Source organism: Hyalella azteca, unplaced genomic scaffold (assembly GCF_000764305.2).
Source record: "Hyalella azteca isolate HAZT.00-mixed unplaced genomic scaffold, Hazt_2.0.2 contig15624, whole genome shotgun sequence".
In the NCBI taxonomy this organism is placed as follows: domain Eukaryota; kingdom Metazoa; phylum Arthropoda; class Malacostraca; order Amphipoda; family Hyalellidae; genus Hyalella; species Hyalella azteca.
The window spans coordinates 383,839-400,247 of NW_025945467.1; the positions used below are offsets into that span (position 1 = coordinate 383,839).

The following is a 16,409-nucleotide window of genomic DNA, read 5'->3' on the forward strand; positions in this document are numbered from 1 at the left end:
ATGTTGCTCAATTGTGATGTTGCTCCATTGTAATGTTGCTCCATTATGATGTTGCTAAATTGCGATGTAGCTCTATTGTGATGTTGCTCTATTGTGAGGTTGCTCAATTGTGATATTGCTCCATTGTGATGTTGCTTTATTGTGATGTTGCTCAATTGTGATACATGGCAGGTGCAGGCCGTCCTGCATGATACATGGCAGGTGCAGGCCGCCCTGCATGATACATGGCAGGAGCAGGCCGCCCTGCATGATACATGGCAGGTGCAGGCCGTCCTGCATGATACATGGCAGGTGCAGGCCGTCCTGCATGATACATGGCAGGTGCAGGCCGTCCTGCATGATACATGGCAGGTGCAGGCCGTCCTGCTACTGCAGGAGCCCGACGCTCTCATCCCATCAAACGAAGCCTCGCCGCCCCCGAAAGCAGGCCGTCCTGCATGATACATGGCAGGTGCAGGCCGTCCTGCATGATACATGACAGGTGCAGGCCGTCCTGCTACTGCAGGAGCCCGACGCTCTCATCCCATCAAACGAAGCCTCGCCGCCCCCGAATGTCATCTCAGTCAAGCGCTCACGAGGTTCAGGAACTCTCAATTGTTGTCCTTAGTATTCCGGTCCTATCAGCCGACCCTCGCTTATTGCCTTCAATCGTCGAGCTTATGATCATCAGAGTCGTCTGTTCGAAGTGGAGTGTCTCCGGGCAATCGCTTAGCAATTGCGACTTCGCCGGCTGCGGCATCTGTCAACTCAATTTCGGTTCCTTATCGTTTTGGCTTTGATGGACAAGCCCTCTTGCGTGTTGAAGTTCATTTGGAGCTGAAATGGCCTTGTCTGTTCCATTAGATGAAGCGAGCCTAGACCAGTGGCTATAACGAGAGTATACACTTCTTCAATTTAAACGAAGTTTCAAAATACATTTTGAGGCTTGCCTTTTAGAGCAGAAATGAGCAAAAATTTTTTTGATTATTCATGCAATTGAGAACGTAACGTGACCTCGCTGTCCTTATTTGTCTTCATCACAACAATTCACATTAATGAGCTGCATTCTCTTCTTGGTTGTTTTGTACAGTTTTTTGCTGCTTTAATCACAATACATTACTGGAGGTGATCCTCACCCCTCGTGTTGCTCCGATGTTTTTACTTCTCATTTACTTCTACGCGACCGCCCTTTCCCCCCAGCCTAGCTGAGGCGGCTCCGACATTGCCCAGTGCTTCTCGCAAGCTGCGCGCTCCTTAAACTCGAGGTTATCCGTTCATTCGGAGCTTCTACGGCGCTTTGATCCGATTACGGAATTCCTGGGACTTTATAAGCGGTGAATCGCCCGTGGAGGCTGTGTTAATTTTATTCGTGTGGGCCACAGGCTTAGTGCAAATCAAGATCTCAATCAAGATGCCCGCCACTATTTTCATGCATAATAAAAACAAAATAGAGTATTTTTAGAGCTTCAATCACCATTCAGTTAGTTCACTCACGCACTTTTGGGTTTAAAATGTCTGTTGCCTAAGAACATCGTGAGTTGTGAAGTCATATCATTTAAAATTAGTTTATGCGATGGGTAAATCTAAGATTTTTTATATTCGTTAATCAAAATTTGTTGCGTGATTTATGGCGATAAATTTATGAAATTAACTTCAAGTCCAATCATTCAGCTCAATCAATTAAATCCACATTTTGCCCATCATGTTTTGTTTAATTCTATCCGTTTATTCATTTTTAATCGCCCTGTTTTGTACAGCTCTCACCGTTCATTATCAAACAATTTCCGTTCAATTAGATGCAAAAATCTTCTTCCTTGTCGGCATTGACGAGGAACTAACGAGTTTTCCCGCTCAAACCCTCTCGGAATAATGAGGAAATGTTACGCCGAGCTGTCTTGTGTTTGCATTCTATTCATTCCATTTAAATCAACATCTTAATGTTATCGATAATTGTTATTCTTGAGTGCCATTCTTCTATGGCATAAGCATTATTTTTTGACCGGTGCCATGATTAGGTACAAATAATTCGGATGATAGTTAAATGTCAAAAATTTTGTCCGTAGAGTTTCTTCCATTTTTACAACACTTCTCTACAACTTCACTTTTTGTTTGTTTGTTTGTTTGTCTGCTACAATCTTATAATCGATATTTAATCACACTTCTACCTCTCCAATCGATCTGAAATTTTGCACACTTGCGTAAAGTCGGAGACAATGCATGAATCAATTGACAGAATAAATAATTTTGAAAAATTAAAAAAAAGTGTAAATTTTAGAAATAATATTTAAAAATTATTTTTTAATATTTGATAACAAAATTAGAAATTCATTGTACATGTGTAACATCGGAGGCACTGGATTTTTTAGAAGTGTTGTCTTTAAAAAGTCATTTTTAAACGCATGTTACTGGTTTTGCGTGCACATGCTGTGTTCTCCATAAAAAGATGAATAGATAGTTCACGCTCAACCGGAAAATAATACGAACAATAAATTCGATTCTAACTCGTGTGCTATTTGAGTCTACTTCTTTTATATTATCGCATTTCTTCCACATATGTAGATTCAATAAGAAAACTCGTTATGATTTTTTTTATTGTTGTGTTTTTAATTACATATATGTTGTTTTTTTAATTGTATATCTTGTTATTCACGTTAGGTGGACTTCTCCGAGAAGAACAACACGTTTTGGAAAGCCTTGAGGCCGCTCGAGAAGAACAAGTGTGGTGAAATACTGACGTCGCTCTGCTACCAGCCCAGCAACTCGCAGCTCACGCTCACCATCATCAAGTGTCGCAATCTTAAAGCCAAAGATATTAACGGGAAGTCAGGTGAGCTTTAATATATTTTCAACTATGCTATTGCTTACATTGTAATCTTAAAGCCAAAGATATTAACGGGAAGTCAGGTGAGATTTATTATATTTCCAACAATTTTGCTTATATTGTAATATTAAAGCTAAAGATATTAATTGAAAGTCAGATCAGCTTTATTAAATTTCCAACAATGTTTTTGCTTATATTGTAATCTTAAAGCTAAAGATATTAATTGAAAGTCAGATCAGCTTTATTAAATTTCCAACAATGCTTTTGCTTATATTGTAATATTAAAGCCAAAGATATCAACGGGAAGTCAAGTGAACTTCATTATGTTGCAAACATCATCGATCGGAAGTCGCGAACTTGTGTTAGCTTCATTAGATTGTGAGCGACTGAGCGATGCTCTTGCTTGTGTAGAAATGTGAAAGAGAAATTCATGTGAGTACATATTAGATTGCCTACGACGCTGTTTAGCTAGCTTAATAATTAAAAGTATCAATGTTAAAGATATAATCCGGAAATCATACAATTATTCGGTAGTCATCAGAAGTTTCATAAATTACAATATCAAAAATCACTGCACATTCAAAGACTGATTGGTTGTTGACTGTGAACATGATACTTGTATGCAGTTCAACAATTTCCTTCGTATCCAGACCGAGCAGGTTGTTCGCTCTTGTGCGCTGTACAAAGTTGCTTTAAAATCTGTTTCAATGTATTTTCGATAGACAAAGCGTTAAAAATATAGATTTAACTATTTTCCAATAGTATGATGTAATGGTGAAGTTTTTTGTTATTGGTAAACAGGAGATTTTTTTTCATTCAAGTGGTTGATGTCAGCTTTTATTTATCAAATTACCGTTCCGGAATATCGTATAAATGATTGCGCTTTGAAAATTTGAGTATCTGACCGGAAAAATCGCGGTGCTTGCGCAAAGAAGCCGCATGAATTCCCACGAAAATAAATTCTTTTGTTATGTCAACTCCTGCGCGATAGCACCGGCATTTCGTAAAATATTGGCAGATATTTCAATGGCCACTGATAATCCTGCCATCATTTTCCGGACGGGCAGAGGTCGTAAGAGACCTGGAGTCCTCGAGCTAAAGGCTTCCCTTTGGCCCTCCATTGTACGCATTTGCCTTTGTCACAAGTCGCGTAAAATATTTATGGGCCTATTCTAGAGATGGGAATCAAACGAGCAATTATATCAGTTATTAGTTGAAGTTATTCGTTGAGTATAACGCTAATTGTTCCGTTGGCATCGTCTTATCTTGCACTACGATCATCTGAAGATTATGGGATTATAATTTTATTGGTATATTTTTGGAAGATTTCTTTCGTATCGATATACTCCAAATCTAAGTCAGCTCAGATATTACCAGTACAATAACATTATTATAATTCACAATGAATTATGATTCGCTCCAATCCAATAAATCAGTTATTTATACAAGCTTGAGAATTTTTCTGGAGGTTTTCTCATCCATAAACGGCAGCTTAAGAACGTCATCTCCGTTATTATTTAAATACAAGATAATATAAGGTAATAATAATATATAATATAATAATAATACTATCACTTTAATACTCTAAAATAGTTTAAATGTAGAATTATTGTAATTTCGTTTCATAGTTGCATTAAGCGTTGGCTGGAATATCGTCCTCCGCTGTCATGTATTCTCGGTCGAGATGGCTTTGTCTGACACGACAGCCTGTGCTTCCAGTTGACCAAAGCTCGCTAATGGTACAGGGCGACTCGAGGCCTGGTTATAGTCATGCTTCAAGTTTATTGCGCAATAACTCGAATATTAATGTAACAATTATAGAAATTCAACAGAAAAAACGAATTGAAGCTTATTCAAATTTCAAAACTTATTGGCTATTGTATGTGAAAAATAATTCGTCATATATGAATATGCATTTCAATTGCACAATTTGAATTTATGCCTGATGCGCAAAAATAACACCAAATGTTAACGCTTGTTTGTTTTTAATATTTTTATTGGTGGCTGAATCTCTGTCGGGGGGACTGTGATGTCATCAAGACCGGTGTTGTATCGAAATTAATAGAAAATACTTTTTATTAAGTAAAGGCTAAATCGTGAATGTTTTCTAATTATGCGGAATTTAAATTTTATTGATGCTTATTATTCATGCCTCAAAATGCCTCTGAAAAAATACGTTGGAGTTTGAATTTCGTTGATGACTAATAGCTTTGCAAAAAAAATGCGTTGGAGTTTGAATTTCGTAGATGACTAACTTAGCAAAAAATGCGTTGGAGTTTGAGTTTCTTTGATGACTAATAACTTTGAAAAAAATGCGTTGGAGTTTGAGTTTCGTTGATGACTAATAACTTTGAAAAAAATGCGTTGGAGTTTGAGTTTCGTTGATGACTAATAACTTTGCAAAAAATGCGTTGGAGTTTGAATTTCGTTGATGACTAATAACTGCAAAAAATGCGTTGGAGTTTGAATTTCGTTGCTGACTAATAACTTTGCAAAAAATGCGTTGGAGTTTGAATTTCGTTGATGACTAATAACTTTGCAAAAACTGCGTTGGAGTTTGAATTTCGTTGATGACTAATAACTTTGAAAAAATGCGTTGGAGTTTGAGTTTCGTTGATGACTAATAACTTTGCACAAAATAATAAGAATTTGATAATAATAATTAATAATATTATTATATTATATTTTTTTATAATAATAATTATTATTTATGATTACTACTATCATATCATCATTAATTATTATTATAATAATTTATAATATTTGATAATAATTTAATAATTTGATAATAACTTTGCAAAAAATGCGCTGGAGTTTGAGTTTCGTTGATGACTAATTCACGTGCCGCGCTTTATCGCACGACGCGCCCCTGAAATGTGTCGTGAACTCTTGGTCTGACGTCAGAGGTTCACAATGTTTCTCCCGAGTTGCTAAATTAAAACGCCACCTGATCCCTGATGCCGCAAATGCCAGGCCTAGACTGCTCTCGTCTGTTCTTCCTTGCCCTAACCCAAGTTAATTAGTCAGAGAAATGCGCAATTCTCATGCAAATGATTAAAGTTGCAGGCGAGTCCTCGTATAACACTAAAGCGCCTCCCTACAACTTTCCTGTCGCCCGTGGTGTACATATTTTAGACGTTTGGTAAATAGGCACACCAAACATCATTTGGAAGCAACGTTCATATTCTAATTAAAAACAAACACGCTTGTGTTGCAAATATTCAAGCTAAGCCTGATCTAAAAATGTCAGAGTGCACCAATTTTCTCTATTTTCGCTTCAAACTCTTATCCCCGGTAACTTTTTCTAATATGTACTCGTATTTCCCTATATATTCTTTTCATGTTCAGAGAGACAACTTGTTGTTTTTGTTCAATTTCTTAATTTATTTTATTCTGAAAAACGCGTTCACCATTTTCATTTCGATTCAGATCCTTACGTGAAGATTTGGCTTTACTTCGGGGAGAAGAGGATCGAGAAGAAGAGATCAGAAGTCCAGTTCTGCACTCTCAATCCTGAGTTTAACTTCACCGTCACGTTTGAGGTGAGTCATCCTTAATTTAATTATTACACATTCATTATTCCTATATAACACAAAGAATAATTAATTGAAGTAATAATAACCTAAAGTGCCCCCAATTGTTACTAATTATTAAGTTGAGGTAACATGTTGTAAATCTAAATAGCTGTTTATTTGGATTATTGCAAATTGAAGTCTGTACTAATTGTATTAGTATTTATTATTGAAATATGATGTATTGGTGTATGATGCACGCAGGTGCCGTGGGAGCGCATACGCGAGTGTCAGCTGAACATCACGTGCAAGGACTACGACAAGCTCGGCAGGAATGAAGCCATCGGCAAGATTATACTCGGTACGTTACTGACGCTTATCTAAGTTGATTTATTAGGTTATTTCAATGTGTATATGCTCTAAAATATTGACAATGATTTTATATGTATTTTTATTGAATCATTTCATTGTGTCTATGCCTTAAATATTGGAAGTAATTTTATTTGTATTTTTTATTAAAATCATTTCATTGTGTCTACGCTTCAAAATATTGGAAGTAATTTTATATGGGTTGGACGAGTTGAGACAGTATAAGCCAAAACGTCGAATGGATAACGAGAGCTGCATATCATGAAATTATTGGGAAAGCAATTGAATTATAATGAATTACAATGTTCGTTTTGGTGTATTTGTGGCTGGTTGCCCTGGTGTCTCTACTTTAAGGCTCCACACGATACAATAAAAGTTGCCAAGCCAAATGACTTCATTTGCGTCCGCAACTTTGTTGTCATTCCCAATTTGGTTTCGAAACTTTCAACGCAAAAGACTCGGTCTCTTCTCTTGTAAAGACGTGTTTTTTGAAGCCTCTGCTCGGTTTTGGTGTTGTTTTATTTCGCTTGTTAAGAATTAATTTTTTAGTCGCTTGCTAATAAGTACTTTCCATCCAGAAATTTCATCACGAATTATTTGAACCGTTAGTTTTTTTTAATAAATAAATTTGTGTTATATCACGTAATAAATGTGCTTTAAGCAGGAAATTTGTTTATGTTTCTAACTCTTTCAAACTACTATGGTCTATAAAAATATGATATGGATTTTTATAGTAGCTCATTCCATTTTTATACTTTTGCGTATTGTCTTATTTGTTATTTCTTCGGTCTTCATATTCATCGATAATATGTTAGCTTCAAATAAAGACGCAACGTTTATTTTTTTGGCAATTCTAAATCCATTGATATTTTTGTTCAGTCGTGTAACGTCTCCCGGTAGACCTGCTATCCAGATTATATTATTATTATTATTATTTCGTTTCTTCCCGATGCAATAAGACATTTTTGTTCCAATTAACAGGTTTAAATCCCAATATTCAATTGAATGAATTAAAGTTGTAATTATTTAAACGATTTTTACCCTACCGAAACCAATTACATGCAAATGAATAATTTCTTGAATAATAGAAAGCTATGTTGCAGGTAAGGCTGGCAGTGGCACGTCCGAAACCAAGCACTGGAGCGACATGATCACCAAACCACGGCAGACCGTCGTTCACTGGCACAGGCTTAAGCCTGAGTAAGGAAGTCTCGACCGTCTTGCTCTGCTGTGATGCTGCGTTCTCATGTCTCAGTATCTTACAATGTTTATTTCTGTATTTATCAATAGCTCATTATTTTATTATCTTCTATATTGCGCCTCGGACTCAATGCAGCTCAGATGCCGCGCGTTTTCTCCGGTCCCTTGGTGGCATAATTTTGAAACTGTCGACTAACCAGATCGTCTGTTCAGCCTACGGATTCTTGATTGCGTGCTTTAGTGACATTACTAGATGGATATTTTAAACCCACAGTTTCTTTATCAAGTAATTTTATTGCAGCGAAAGAAGTACCCATTTACGTTATGTGCGATTCTCACTAACAGTGTTGGTGGATAAAATCGTGGAAGTGCTTGTTGTCACTTTGCTTTTTATCTTTACTTATCGAAGCTAGTCCAGTCCTCGGAAGCTCCATCGTTTGCGATGCACTTGATATGACGTCGCGTAATGATATATTCAAATGACGTCATCAGTTTGTTGTAGCTCCATATAACGTAAACTTTTGCTACGACATTGGGGCCCTGTTTTCAAATGCTCCGCGTTATAAATAAGCTCCCGTACGCCTCAGTGCGATGGCTTCAGTTGCTCGATTTTAGTTGAATATCTTTTGTTCTCTTGCCTTCTAATTTGTAGCTTTTTTTCAACAATTACACCACCACATGTCTGCCATTTACATGAGTTGGGTGCAAGAGGTGGTCAACTGCTCTACGGAGGCTGCGTGCCGCGCTTTCCTGACTGCCAAAACGACGAGTGATTTTCGGGTTGGTATTTCCTTAGGTATCTGTGAAGGATTTTATTGCGAATAGGTGTCTTCTGGGCGTGAGAAGAGCAGCCACAAATTGTGAACCCTCTTAATGTTGGAGACTTGAATCATTCCTGACATGCTTGTACGGAATATCCGCATATATGTGTTGCTTTTAAATTGCGGCACCTACTCGTTCTTTCTGGGCAGATCTTTCTGCAGGTAAAATGCTTGGGATTCCAGATTTTCTCAAGCTATACTTTCTTCGCACAGAGAATTAGTTTCATTTCTCAGGAGCAATTAGCCAAGTATTTTTTCATGGCACTATCGCTTTTCAGATTTTCTTTTGATTTACAGATTTTTGATTAGACGTTTATTACACGTCTCCCGACCAAGACGTTTACGAACATTCGTATAACAGACTGGGATATCCAGAGCCTAATAAAAAAAACGAGACAACTATTAGTTCATAATAACAAGCGGGGGTATCTAGACTTTCATAATAACAAGCGGGGGTATCTAGACTTTCATAATAACAAGCGGTGGTATCTAGACTTTCATAATAACAAGCGGGGGTATCTGGACTTTAATAACAAGCTGGGGGTATCTAGACTTTCATAATAACAAGCGGGGGTATCTAGACTTTCATAATAACAAGCGGGGGTATCTGGACTTTGATAATAACAAGCTGGGGGTATCTAAACTTTCATAATAACAAGCGCGGGTATCTAGACTTTCATAATAACAAGCTGAGGTATCTGGATCTGGACTTTCGTAATTAAAAGCTTGGGTGTATGGAATTTCGTAATAAGTAATTTTGACATTTGAAGGTTCATAATAAGAGGCTTGAATACATATTTATAGGTACTTGATGATACGGTTTGTTAAGCGAAGCTTTGTAATGACATGCCTAAAGATTTCTAAAAGTTCATTCAGCAATGTGCAAACTGGTAAAACAGATGCCGTCTCATTTTAAAAACAAATAATATTAATGCAAGTGTATTAACAAGCATAATAAAGATTCATATTTTATTATTGACTTAAATATGAATTTTCCAAACCGCGCCAGAGAAGATAAATTTCCTGAGAGTTAATAGCGTGATTCAGACGACTTCAAATTTTTATTTGTGATTCCGAGTTGACGGCGTGTTGATAGAATTTGCTTAAAGTTTTATCTAATTGCTGTTTATTCGGGGTCTCGTAAAGATTAGATCAGTTACTCAATTGCCAACTGATAATTGTTATTCACCTGCGCTTCCGCAGATTCGGTCCGCTGCCTAGAGGTAACGATGAGAAACATGTGAAACACATTAACGATTGTTGTTTTTATTTTGGTTATATGCAGAATTTATTTATGAGCACTCGTTCCAAAGTGTTTGGTCTTAATTGAAGCTATATTGTACTGCTTGAAAATAGGCAAAAGTATATGATCTTGAAGAGAAAAATTGTTATCTTGCTCCAAAACAAACGCTAGAATAAGATTCTTGAAGCCTAAGATGTGATCTTGTCTATCCTCGTTGAAGCTAGATTGTTGATGTCGTTCACGTTTCAAGTTGAGTTGGAGAAAAGTTTATTTAATGATAATTGCAAGAGACATTCCGAGCAAGCGCTTTCATTGAAATGTGGAGTTTTGTCCTTAGTTTTAGGTAAATGATTTCTGACATTAGTGTATTATTTGTCGAGAACTTTAATGGTATATCATTACTGCAGAGTACCAGTTCACATTTCACGTGCTAAGAAGTGCGACTTCCCAAAGAAATTTCTGAGAACCTATTGTTTTCCTTGCATACCATGTCATTTTGATTAGTAAATTAAATCAGGTCGTGAAGTTGTATGGGTTGAACTGTTACTAGGCCATTTGTATCTATAAGAAATGCTCCAAGCTCATTGCTCCAGAATCCATAGCGGATGGGTGCAGCTGGGCATAACTGAATGGCCTAATGATCTGCTGTTGCCAGACGCTGTTATTGAAACGCTATTTTTCGGTACGACCTCGATACTAGGATCTAACCAAATGCCGCGACGATGTTCATTATAACTACTTGGAGGGAATTTTTGTGGAACAAATGCCTAGTTTTGTGCATTTTAGTGGCTCAATGACATACTAGTGCGTTTCAGTAGAGCTAATCCCTTTAGTCTAGCGACTAGTTTGTACTACATTTTAGCGACGCACGAAGGTGTGCTCAGTGGTGTCTGCAGTATATTATAAATCAGATGATCTTATTTCTTCCAGTTCTTAGGCGATGGTTGAAAAGTCTCTTCTAATTCGCTTCCACCAAACTATCCTAAATATTGCACCAAACAACCATGTTTTGTTTCGATATTGTGTACACGATAAGCTGAATTGTTGGCCGTTGCGTGAAAAACTAAAATCCGGAAATTTTACCAGAACCTGCCTATCAAATTTGTCGTACTGTTGTATCGTTCTTGGTGTTCGTACAAACATAATCTGATCATTCTTTACAAATTGATTCTAATTCTTGGATAAAGATCTTCAAGGTGGCTGGCCCACGTAGCAAGCTCCTGCTCTTTCACCAGTCTTTATGCGACCGCCAATGATGCATGGGATGGTAACTAATTTTTCAGCTCCACGTACATACTTCAATGTTGAAATTTTTGTGTAGATCGAGTTCCTCTATTGATGTAGCGTTCCAAAGGATAAGCTAATAAAAATATTCCGATTAATTCCATTCAGATACAACGGATAACGTGTTACTAAAAAAAGGAATGTTGGATGCTGTGTCAGTATTAATTTCACCAGCATGTGATGAAAATTTCAGGAATTTGACTCACGGTTATAAAAAATATTTAGGCGAGTGCATATGGAACTTTCTATTTAGGAAAATATCGCAACGACACCCGGTCATACCCAACACTCGTGAGTAGATGTCTTTAAATTGTGCGACTTTACTGTTGTCTTTATTTCGTGTCATTCCCTCACAGATTATCTCAACTTCAGCAGATTTTGAGAATAAGTGAAATATATTTTCTCAACTCGGGGTTCAAATAAATTCGTTTATTGCAATTATGAAACCCGAATTCGATTCACAAGCAAAATGGCTGTCATAACAAGAATTTCGAGAATGCGTTGTGAGCTTTGAAGAATGAACCTCATAACCAAATAGATATCAAAATAACGAACATTTGCATTCCCTAATCTCTTTCCGCAAGCCGATGATGTTCCGTGTGATATTCCTTGTTGTCATAGAAGCCGTAGACTTTGGCCAACTTTGTTTTCAGCGCCTGTTTGGTCACGTTGCTGCTTCAGGATTTAGTTCAGTTTCCACGAGCAGGATTTCTAGCACCATATACCTTGGTTTTACTACTTCACATCCCTAGAGGACTAGATTCTTAGTACTAGTGGGTGTCCACGTTCACTATTCCACCAGTTTTCGGTTTGACATTCTGCTCTGTTGGTAAGTTCGTTTGGTATCCTCGACGTAGAAAATGACATGAAACTTAGGACTATATTAACGTTCACTCGAGTGTTGATGCTAGCTGAACGGTTCCGGGCTGATCAAAATACGAAGGATGTCAGAATGAAACTATGAGCAATTTTAGCTTAAGAATGATTGTGTGTTGGCGATAAGAAGTCGTATTTCAGCCAGTCAACTAAAGCTCGAAAACTTTTGATGTTTTATCGGTTTATAACTGTTATGCACGTCTCTGCAAAATAGGTGAAGTTCCATGTTAATGCTAAATTTTAGAACAGCCACCTAGTATCGATTGTATTTAGTGCCAACGATGTAATATTGAACTCCAGAACCGGCAGTACATAGTGGCGAGGTTTAGAGGCGCTTGTGTGTGAAAATATAATCAGCTTTTGGTCCTGGTTGTGTGGGCAGGGACAGTGCAGCTGTGTACTTAATTCACATTTTTCCAATGAAAAAGAACGTCTTGAACAATTATCCACCTATTATAAAGACCTATTGTCTCATTTTTTTTCTGGTCCTCTAAAATGAGGATTTGCTTAATCTTGATAAGAAGTACACGTGTCACCCGAGACCAGTTCATCCTAACCCTCTTTCTAAAGTCTATCCCCACCTCCCTCCAAGTTTGAATGTGTCAGAAGTTTATTTGCCAAAGAAACTCGAAAATTTTTTTCAAAGCTGCTGGGTCACGACGTTTTATTAATTTTTCTGACATCTAAAACGAAGCGTAATGATTTTTTAGACTTTCAGGTCAGAAGTTATGCCCTGAGAACTTTTAAGTAGAGTTTTAAGCGAACTTCTAGGAGCGGAGGACCAAGTATGCAGACAATATCCCGACACAATTTCTATCGCCAACAACGACGCCTTGGTTCACAGCCCAATGCTGTCAACTCGAGCTGAGGTTCCCTATTAATAAGTGTGTCAATAGATCGTTTACCTATCTATTAAATCCTAATAAGAGTTGAAGTTGGAATGTCTTGTGGGATATATCCTACGCAATGTGTAGTTTAATATATTTATCAAATTTCTATTCAATGGAGCATAATTGTATATTTTTTTAAGCAGTTCTGAAATGAGTATTCTATTCATGCATGGCTGATAAACTGCTTATGTATCGTTATACCATGAAGAAGAAAATTCTTCATATTATTTATTTTTCAAATATTGTACTTAGGAGGATTAGATTAAAGCGACCAATGAGCGGGATGACGCTCGGTGACTTGCATAATCCAACGCTATACCTGCACTCAGGATGCAGCACTCCATGAGGATAAAGCCGTCTGGCACAAATGTTAGCTGCAATTATTAGAGTGTATAGCATGCGGTTAAATTCCTATAGTTCTGTAAAATCCAGTTACTTACACAGCAGCAGCATTATTCTACAACTATAAAAATTTATTGAATTCGATGGAGGCTTTATAATGCCATGCTTTTCTCCTACCCAACCGACCCCCTGTCAACTAAAAGGTTTAGTAGCCAACTCTGATTCCTAGTGTTGCTTGCCTCAACATAGTTACCCGTCAACTCTGATGACAGTTTTCTGTGTAAGGTATAGTGCCTGATTTCCAGCTTCATGCCTGATGTTAAATTTGAGAGTTTTAATGGTATAAAGTTGTGTTAGTGCCTCATTTAACCTGTTCTGGATCTATTGTTAATCTCTAATTGGAATATCGTTGCTGAATTAGACACTAATTTATTGTAGAAGCGAGAAATAGCTGTAGAACAATCCGTACGTAAATATGGAGATGACATTTGTTGGCATATGAGTGTTCTGTAGCAACTCCTTCGTGCTGTCTGTATTGTGAACCTTTAATGAAATGCAACACCAACAACTCCATAAACCTGTTATTCAATCAACTCTTTGATGACATGTGACATTATTAGGTGCAGAAATCTACCATTTAATTGATACCGGGCTGAACTGCTTCACTGACAAATAGAAACCAAGCATTTCCACGTTTGTTCAGATCAGAGATTGGTGTTAGTGTTACCAAGTGTCGATGGCTTAGGTTTGTGTTGGTGAGCTCATCTAGGCAAGAATATTCCTACTTATACTTTAAATGGCTCTAGACCCCATGCGTTTAGTTGGGCCAATACGGTGCACAAGCTAACCTGTGTTGGAATTGAATGTTTGTAGCTAATTATGAAGAAAAATGAAATAAAAGTAATGTATCGAGATCCTGTTAGTTTGATTCTTACCTCGATTTATTCTACCAAAGATTAATATGCCCGTTAATTATTTGTGTTTACTACACTACTTTCCATAGTAATACTTCTCGTAGTGAGGATAAAGAGCTCATAAGCTATTGAAAAATCTCCGGGACTGCCAATGACCGCAATGTGATATTTTAAAACGTTCAATCGTTTAGAAAAATGTATTCATAAAAATGTATTCATAACTCAATAATCAGCATGAAAATAGGCAACAATTACAGTTAACAATATACTATATCTTCAGGTATCAATAACTATCACACTCGCAAGGCCCATTAACGGCAACAAAGTCCCAAGAACGTACGGGAATAACAGTGACCTGCGCAGCGCTGCCACCGACTAAAAACATATATACTGTATCTTGGAGATATCGTTCACTCAAGTATCCTGCAGCTTGACGATTATGTTCACTTAATTATTGTTTAATCTTGAGAAAGTTTCCTCCAAGTTTTCCACAACAATGGAAGACAATCAGCAATGAGATAAGTTACAGCACAGATCAGGATGGAAGTGATCAGCTGTACATCATTTGAATGTTCCGAAAAATTTGCGCCCAAACACGCAGTAGCGACCTCAAAGTCCGACGGGGAGTAGCAGTGTCAACAAGAGAGCTGAGCACAACCGGGAGTATTTCATCGCACCAACTAACATGCAAAAGAAATATCAGCCTTCTTTTAGTCATGCTTCAAACATTGATTCGGATTTTTCCGGTTCGGAAAAGTGATTTCCGATTAGCCACAAACATAATTGAAGGTTAACTACTTCCCGACTCTAAACTTGGCATAATATAAATAAAATAATACATTTATAATTATTTCTAATATCCAAACTCGAAAGATCTTGCATATTTGATTTTTAGTATTGCATTTATAAGATCGGGTGCCCAGGTATGCTTCAATCAAATAAGTATCTAGGTACGAGTCTGGAAACGTTACACGGTGAAACCATATCGTGTCATAATCACCAAGATATTGTCAGTTACCGTGATTTTTTCAAGTTTTCCATTTGCAGTCATCAATCATAAAGAAAGTTTTCTACTCACCGATGAAGGTGAAGTAAGCCTGCGCCACGTGGCAGCGGTGGTAGCCGATGTTGGGGAGGCACAGCTGAGTGCCGGCCGCCACTACGTTGGGGGACACGGTCTGCACGGGGGGTACTTACTAGACTGGATGCTAAACTATAGATACTAGACTGCATACTAAGCTATGGATACTATAGTAGATTACTAGACTGGATGCTAAACTATAGATACTAGACTGCATACTAAGCTATGGATACTATAGTAGATTACTAGACTGGATGCTAAACTGTAGATACTATAGACTGCATCCTAAGCTATGGATACTATGCTAGATTACTAAACTGGATGCTAAACTATAGATACTAGACTGCATACTAAGCTATGGATAGTATACTAATACTAGATTACTAGACTGGAGGCTATACTTTAGATACTCGACTATAGATACTAGACTTGATACCTAACTACGAGGGGCATGCGGAAAGTAGTACCCGTTTGGGAATTTAACAAATGGAAGTAAATATTAACAAATTTAAACGTGTTCATAGAAAAAACATGTATTACACTACTTCTCTACATAATCTCCGGACAAATTTAAGCATTTAACATAACATAACATAACATATTGATCTCGGCGCTGAAGTGTAGGCCTGATGTGGCCTGTCGCCGATTCTTTTCCTTTTCGTGCCTTGTTCATAGAAGATCTAAAATCGTGTCATTTGACCGGATCTTTTTATGACTGACGATAGTTTGAAATAGCTACTAGACTTCCACCGGGTTCGATATGGTGCTAGGCATTTCAAATCTGAACATTTATTTTTCCATAGCTTTATCTAGTCTGTTCTTGAACGCGTTCATACTAGGAGCGCCAACGATGTCATCAGGGAGGCTGTTCCACATGTCGGCGATTCGAAGCGAGAAGAAATTTTGTCGCGTGGAGAAGTTGCAGCGCAGTTTTTTTAGTTTATAGCCGTGGCCCCTGGTGTTGGTTCTTGTTTCAAATTCTAGTAATCCTTCGGGGACCTTGTATAAACCATGAGTATACTTGTATACTTCAATGAGGTCACCACGCAGACGTCGACAACTGAGGCTTGGAAGCTT

General features: G+C 37.5%; 1 protein-coding gene across 4 annotated transcripts in view; it reads left to right on the plus strand.

Moving 5' to 3' along the window:
• The window catches only part of LOC108683021 (synaptotagmin-7), a 100,883-nt gene extending 86,632 nt beyond the window's left edge, over positions 1–14,251 (plus strand). For all 4 annotated transcript variants that reach the window (XM_047884567.1, XM_018172294.1, XM_047884566.1 and 1 more), the window contains exons 5-8: positions 2,635–2,806; positions 6,230–6,342; positions 6,577–6,673; positions 7,785–14,251. In XM_047884567.1, the coding sequence (XP_047740523.1) occupies positions 2,635–2,806; positions 6,230–6,342; positions 6,577–6,673; positions 7,785–7,885 (483 nt within the window). In that variant the 3' untranslated portion in view covers positions 7,886–14,251. The remainder of the gene's footprint in view (positions 1–2,634; positions 2,807–6,229; positions 6,343–6,576; positions 6,674–7,784) is intronic.
• The last annotated feature ends 2,158 nt before the right edge of the window (positions 14,252–16,409 follow it).